General features: G+C 41.9%; 1 protein-coding gene across 2 annotated transcripts in view; it reads left to right on the forward strand.

Moving 5' to 3' along the window:
• Ddr (discoidin domain-containing receptor 2) overlaps positions 1 to 7,858 on the forward strand; it is a 307,075-nt gene extending 299,217 nt beyond the window's left edge. For both annotated transcript variants that reach the window (XM_076793322.1, XM_076793321.1), the window contains 2 exons: positions 6,156 to 6,305; positions 6,629 to 7,858. In XM_076793322.1, the coding sequence (XP_076649437.1) occupies positions 6,156 to 6,305; positions 6,629 to 6,790 (312 nt within the window). In that variant the 3' untranslated portion in view covers positions 6,791 to 7,858. The remainder of the gene's footprint in view (positions 1 to 6,155; positions 6,306 to 6,628) is intronic.
• The last annotated feature ends 308 nt before the right edge of the window (positions 7,859 to 8,166 follow it).

Consider the following 8,166-nt stretch of genomic DNA (forward strand, 5'->3'; position numbering starts at 1 on the left):
GTAGCAAGACGGATGTCGCGCGATAGTTCACAAAGCCAAACATAGTCGAACGTTTTTTCGCGGCCGGTAGGAGTCGATAGTTATCGCGTCGTTCTCCCGAAAGAAATATGAAGCGGTTCGGCGTCGAGGTTTGGTGCGCGCGATGAAGTCGCGAGAAAACATATTCGACAGAGCCGGGCCGCGGCTGGATTTATTGGCAGCGCTTGTTATGCCAGTGCATCGGTGTAACGAACGAGGCCGCCGCGGCCGACGTATTTTATTCGGCGAATCCTGTTTTTAATTTCTCGTCTGTACCCGGCCGACATCGGACTGTCGATCCGCGAAACCGCGAAGCCTCATCCCGCTAGAACTGTCTGCGGTCGAGCGGCATTAGCGAATCGAGCTTATTCCCCATGTCATCGCGGGACCCTAAAAGTCCTGACGAGGGTGCGGCTTTTTCCCCGTCCGTTATCCACCCCCGCCACCCTTCCCCCCGTCCAAAACTCCCGCAATTCGTTTTCGATGTCGACTAAATTTTTCCTGCTTAACCACCCGACAATTCCGACACGGTGGCTCCACTTACAAGAAACCCTCGCAGGCTTCTGAAAGAACCAAAAATAAGGGACATTTTTCCGGCTGTAGTGGGCAATAAATAATTTTAACACCACCTTCACTTTTCACATTTCTGTAATATAATTTCTAATATCGTATCAAGGGATATTAAGCAGTGTGGAAAGTAGAGGGTCGAGTTACCCGTATCAGAAATTCTACTGTGCATGTTCACGAAGATTTTTAGTCGCACAGATGAATTTATGGGGTCAAATATATGAATCAAATGATAATTGTTTTTATACCCGGATTTGTTTAACGTACCTGTTGATTATAACTGGGTTGGGTTTGAACTAGATGCATCATATTGAAAAGGTATTGGATTAAGCAAATCCAATGTAGATATATTCAAATTTATGTGCAATACTCACAGACATTGTATATTTGATGTATAAAATATTTTGTTACTGACAAAAGCAAATTCAGTGATAAAACTCGTATTTGCGAAGGAAATATTAACACAAGAATGTATATACTTTTATTTTTAGAATGAAAAAGTTTAACACTGAGTTTAGAAACGTGTTTCTGAATCATCTCCAACCGCATACTCTTGTTAGAGGATACACAGTTGACGCGGTCCCAGTGATTCCCCGCGAATGCCTCGAAGAACAGAACGAGATTGGCTGTGTTTATCCTTCGGGAATCCCCGGAAACTCGAGTTATTCCTCGGGGAATACGGACACGCCTCCGACAATGTGGATTCTTCTCTTCTGTATTTCGGGGTGCGCGAGTGAACCGTACGCGACAAGTGGAATAAGCCAGCCAGTGATCAGACGCGACGCTACACGCTTGAATACATCAGACTCCGTTTCTATCCACGTATGAGCTACTTCGTTCGAATTTATACCAGTATTTTCGACATTCTGAAATTACAATTGGTCGTTCTAGCTTAATTGGTTCGGAAAATATGGATCAAGTGAATGCCATGACTACATTGTGAATGTTTTTGAAAATTCCCATTTTAATGCTTGAACTTATGAACAGTGAAGGGAAATTATTTCTTTCATTGTGTAAGACTCTTTCTTGCTTATTGTATAACTAGTCGTTGTATTTTCATTTTTATTTCATTTATTACTAATTGCTCAACACATTTGATTACTGTAAAAGTTGTGTGCCACACTAGTTGTTGGAATATCATGCAGAATGAGGTATAAATATCTTAGAAGTTGCCTATTTTGTCACGAAAGTTTATTGAACCGCCATGTGAGACATTGATTAACAAGAAATGTTTCAAGGCTAGCTAAATATGTTTCACTTTGCATAATTCTTTCACAATGTTATTCAAGGAATATTGCCGATTAAATACATAACAGGGAACACAAAATAGCCAGTATATGGATCAACAGTTGAAAATTGCATACACAGTAGAATGTTTAGTGTAAAAGAAATTGATTCTTTGAAATTGACTCTTTGGAACGACAAACTCCCTTAGAACTCTCAAAATGAAACCGCGCATTGTGCTCTCTAAAACGCGCACCGGCGCGGATATCAAGCGGCGCTTCCCTTTAATTTCGAACGTCACAAGCATCCCTGAAACGGGTTGAACGTGCGGTTTTCCAAAACGTATCTAGTTATATGATCCTTTGGTGGGTGCCTCTAAACAGTCGTTGTATGCACTCTTTCCAATTGGCGCAGTATCTTCAAACCGAATCGATCGGTGCGGTCAAGTTGTTTGCTCGAATTGTGGTTCACTTGAACCTGTTGAGAATCGATTACCTAAAAATTTGTTCGATACGTTTACTTTATGGTGTTTTCGCTGTTTGCAAACGTTACGAATGCGCACAATTCTGCAGTGCTATGAAGATTAAATGCTTTAGTATTTTATGTTGAAAATCAATAGTTACTTTATACATGTGCAACGTCATCATGATTTTAGAGAAATTCACAAGGTTTTCTTTGCGTTGCTTTGCGACTACCATTATTTGTATTCTACAAAAATGTTGTTAAAATATTCCAGAACAATTTCTATAATAATGATCTGTTTCAAATAATTAATTTTAAAAAATGAAGTCTTATATTTCTTTTCTGAAATATTATTTCCAGAAGTTGGCATGAAACTTTTTAAAAATTCAATTCAATTGACCAAGAGGACTTTTTACAAAAGTGATACTACTGATCCGTTTAAATTCGTTAAGATTATGAGAGGAATAGTGGTATGGATGAATGAAATGCAGAGCATTTAAAAAAATTTTAAATACTCGATAACTGTGCCAGAAAGAAATTAATTAGTATGTTAAATTGATTAGAATGCCAAGTAAATGAAAATACTGTTAAGTAGCGAGTTGAAGATCGAATTTCGTTGGATAAAGTGAGAATTGCGTTTCAGCTGGCTGGACCAAAAAATAGGGAAAGACTTTTTGGCTAGGCGAATATTTTACGAAGGGGGGGAACAAAGTAGATCACGCTAAAAGCAAAGTTCGCTCGAACGTTCATCTCGCCGCAGTTTCAGCTGGTTCCGTTCCTAGATCCGAGTGCCGATCGACTTATCAACAGGGGGCCATTACCATCGGAAATCGCGTATGAATGAAATCCGTGCAGCAGCAAATTGATAGCTAAATGGTAATTCGAGTAAATGGGAAACGAGCGGTCGATATAGTATTTTGCCGGTCGTTCACGTAGTCATTTCAAATTGACTGCGATCGTTAATGTTTCATTATTGCCATCGTTTATCGGGGTCCCCGCCATTGTGCCGCGCTAATGAAACGAGGCCAGTTCGGCGCGCGAAACGCCGCGCCGTTTCAAGAATTATTCGGAATTAGCGTCGATTTAATGATTTAACGCTTGACTTTATTAAGTTGAACGTCGGCGCGAACTAATGTCCCAACGATCGGCCTGTCGTAAACTTTACGACAGCCAGTGCTCGACTCGAATCACTTCGATATTAAACCGGTTGCGTGGCTGGCAAGTAAATAGCCGAGGGAGCGTTTCTCGCTGCGTAACGAATTCTCCTTTCTAATTATCGACCATCGAAACGATATTGTGAAGCGACAGAATTCGATCGATGAAATAGTCTAGTATCGATCAGTAATTCTAATTATCTATTTTGTACCGTGACATCCAACTATCGTCAACAATTTTCTCTTTCTATTGGATCCCTTCGTTTCCATTCTACTTCGCGTCACAAATTTGTTACGTTAGTTGTCACATAGAAATTAAATTTATTCAACGCAACGTGAGATCTACATTACAGTAATCGGAAGAAAAATGACGATTCAATTGAAATGCAGTGGTGCTTATCAATATACCATTGTGTTTGAGCACACGTTTGTGACTCGATACGACGTGACCAACATCTCTGTTCATTTTTATACACACCAACATCGATATATTTTCCATCCTGCTGTAATTTCGTGGGAACTTCTTTGCGAAAAGTTTTTAGTGTGATGTTATAAAAAATGAAAGTCCAATTACTTAAATCTTACGAATAATTTTTTCCACAATCGGTCTTGATAGCTCGGAGAATATGATTCTAAAGATTTCTGCACAGTTTAATAGCAATTACGTCGATACAGATTCAAGTCTTGCATGCACCGTTTCGACAAGTGTCGTTTTAAGTTTATCAAGGATCAATATTCCTATTTTGATAACCCTGTATTTCAAACTATCATCTGATTCAAATGAAGAAATGCTGGAATTTGCAGTAATATTACAGAAGCCTAACAGCACCAAATGTTCCATAACTCTTTCGTCAGCTGGAGCTGAGACGATTCCGTTTCGCTCGAACGTTTTCCGTCGATTTCGAGTTGGTATTAAGGCAGTATGTTAGCGAGCTAATTAGAAATCGTATCCGAGACGTATGCTCGCTCGTGCCCCGCCGCACAATGAAGTACGTTTATAAGGTTCCAGGGGAGCGCGTGATCCGTAAACTCGCCGGGTGCGTGTATAGTCTTCGCCCCGGATGGAGTAGGTTCCCTGAAATTACGTAACTAAAGCACTTACGTCGGAGTAATTTCTCGCCAAGCAACGATACCACCTGCCGCGCGCGCTCGACGTCCCCGTAAATCGGTTTCAACTTCGAATGGCACCTTTACGGCCAGGTGACGAGAAAATCGTCTCGCGGCCCCGCCTTCCGTTCTTGTCGCTCGCTCCTCCGTCGTACGCTTCATTTTTCCGCTTCGGATCGGACGATAATGAAAAATCGACGCCATCACCGAGTCGATTCTCTCTGCCCTTCGCGCTCCGCGGCGAACGAAATGTTTTATTTATGACTCTTCGTTGCATTTTAACGCGAGCACCACTGATTGATTAGGTTCTGGAATAGGCGAATTAATTAATCGCCGGGAATCGGACGGTTGATTTTCCAGCGAATTTCACATTTTGGCGACGCGACGCGACGGGCCACGGGACCAACTCGAAATTCCGCTCGATTTTCCAAACCGTTTCCCCGGTCGGTCGGTCGGGTTTTTCGCGGCGGCAGGAGAAATACGCGCGTGCCAGCCGGGGAAACCGCAAGACGCGTCACTGCCAATGCGAGGGAACGGCAAAGACGTGTAACCGTTCCACGGCGGTGCATTCGCGCCCCAACTTCGACGAACTACGTGGCGCCGCACGCTTCCGTATAAATTACTCCGTCTGCGATCGAGACTTAAGAGCTCCCGTACATACAGAACGCGAAAAACTACGGCAATCTTTGACCATTTTTAGAAGAGAAATTATTTTCTACCGATAAAATGCTGTGTACACATTCTAAACTATTAGGTTCTTTGGAAAGTAATATCAAAGGGAAAATGAAAGGCGATTTTTCACCATTCAAAAGTTTTATTCGCTGATGTAGTGACCATTTTGTTCCATATTACTCGCAACTTGGAGATCCTATGATCGTAAAATTCCTGTTTTTTATCAGTAAACAATTGAGATATACGACTGTTGACGCCTCCATTTGAGATGAAATTTGCACCTTAAAGAGTGTTGAAGAGAACGAAATAAATGGTAATTCGATGGTAAAACAGCACACTACTTGCTTACGTGGTTATTATTTTGCTATTTACCTTTGTCGTGATGCAAGGTGATTCGATCACTCGAATTCTTTGTTTGACAATTTTCCTCGTTTCTGAATTCATAGAATATTTCGGTACTGCTATATTATTATTTTTTCTTTTTTTTTCAGTAACACTCTGTCCCATAACTATCGATTTTATCGGAATCGGATACCGATGGAAATTGTATCGATATGAAAGGGTTGCGTGGCGTGTTAATAAAATTGTTTTTGCCTCGCCTAGTCGCGACGGGTTTCGGTTTGATACGTTTTTAATGGCATCCGTTATAACGGAAATAGAAGCGACGCGACGTTGAAATGAAATCGCACGATTTTAGCACCTGATATTTTAAAAGCAAATTGCTTGTTTATGGTTTTACTCCGTTGCGTTCCTTTCTGGCTCGATCTGGAATTGAGAAAGAAAAATTGTCGAGTGTGTAACTGCCGAAAACTTCGAATAAAATTAATCTAGCCTTTTGACATGTATCAATCGAATATATCAAGTTGATAAAATAAATTTTATTTCTCGAGGTGTGTGCGTGAAAGAATTGATAAAAGGGTGTGACGAGTTGTTTTAATTTGTTGTAATCAGGGAAGGCACACGATGAAGAGCGACGTTTGGGCATTCGCAGTGACGCTCTGGGAGATTTTAACGTTCGCGAGAGAGCAACCGTTTGAGGAGCTTCCCGATCATCGCATTGTCGAGAATGCAACGTATTTTTACCAGGAAGACGAACGGAGAGTAAGTATCGTCATTTTATTCACAATTGAAACGGAGCAAATTAAGTTACACAATTTTGAAACAACCTTTTTATTCACCGTATCGACAAATCACCAGCTATCTAAATATTTAAATTATTTTTTAAAAGAAATTTTTAAAACTTTCACTCAAAATATCTGACATAGCGTATGTACTAACAATAACGCTTTCTGTTTGTATTTATCAAACCATTGTAGCTACGAGATGTTATTGTTCTTTTTTCTTTCTGTCGCTGATTTTAACACACTCATAGATTGAATTGCAGAGCAAGGTGTTAATTCACTACTGTCCACACTTGTTCACAGATCATTTTACCGCTACCGAAGAATTGTCCGAAGGACATATACGACCTGATGCGCGAGTGCTGGCAAAGAAACGACGCGGATCGCCCGAACTTCCGCGAGATCCACCTGTTTCTGCAGCGGAAGAACCTCGGCTACAAGCACAGCGACTCGAACGACACCTGATACAGAGAACTGGAAGGCTGGAACCTGATCCGGCTTTCTATGATCGGCGAGCTGAACGGCAATTGGTGGCACAGCCCTTCGACGACCAAGCTCCACCAAACCAGACCAAGTTAGTACCTAGGATGGCCAATCGTACGAGGCGACGATCGATGAATCATCGAAAAGCGAAGGTAACCCGACGGCCACCTAATCACGGTCCGTCGTTTCGCATAATCGCAGCAAACAGCTCGATCTTCAAACAAACATTCGGACGTCAGTTTTCTATCCGGAGATCCCGCATTCTCGATCGGTGTAATTCCGTTTCCGGTGACTATTTTACTATTCGGATCAAGGTAGATTCGTCGGCGAGCAACAATCGCCGTGGATTACGCTCGAGACTTATGTTAATCTGATGGCTCGAAATCAACGGGGCTTACAGTTTTCCCCAACGGGAGCGCGGAGCACAATGTTCATTACGTACGTTTCACCGCGACTACTAAGAACACGAACGGAATTTGTATTTATAGTCAGTCGGATGACGATTCCGAGCCGCGGCGCTCGATACGGAACGGGACGTTCGTATCGTGGGCCAACAGTCGACGAGCACGTTCGATAAATCGCACACATGCTGCCCTGAAATTGATACTGTCAGCAAACAAGCTCGCGTAACACACAGACACCGTAACGACAGCCACGCGTCACGTTCGGGACACACGTGGCCCGGACTTCGCGGATCATGGCGGGCCCCGACGTTTTCTACACCTGCCAAGTCATTTCTGCGAAATGACGGAACGTCCGTCTTCGCTACCGCTTCTTTTCGCCGGGCCACGAGGTTCTCTGCAACGACCAACGCTTCATTAACGGAGCTTGTCTGACAGCTGCCGAATGCAATACTTTTAATGGATTTTTAATGGAGGAGGAACGGTAATTAGATCGTTGGTTATCGGGGAAAATGGCTGGACGATTTACTGATTTCATTTTTCAAAGACAAGAATCCAACCTTGTCCGATTAGAGGCTCTGTCCTTCGAACTCAGAGGTAAATGATTCTCCAAACCTGAGGTTGTACATTCTCTATTATAAATTTACAATCTCGAGGGAGTATGTTTTTATGTTTTACATATTCTCGGGAATGATGAAATTATCGTTGCGAAGACGTACGACATGGTTTGTAATGTACGCCGAGTAATTACATCGAGGAAAGATATTTTAAAGAAATGGATTAAAGCTCTGATGATCAAGACTAACGAAATTTATCAATGAGCATAAGAGAAATTATGCGTACAGGGTGATTCTAAATTTGCGTCGCAGACTCACTTCTCAACAAGTTTTATCTAATTGACTCCTAAATTCGTAAGCACTCAAATACAAGACTACACGAATAGATTTTTTATTTATA

The sequence above is a fragment of the Halictus rubicundus genome, chromosome 9, assembly GCF_050948215.1.
Source record: "Halictus rubicundus isolate RS-2024b chromosome 9, iyHalRubi1_principal, whole genome shotgun sequence".
Lineage (NCBI taxonomy): Eukaryota > Metazoa > Arthropoda > Insecta > Hymenoptera > Halictidae > Halictus > Halictus rubicundus.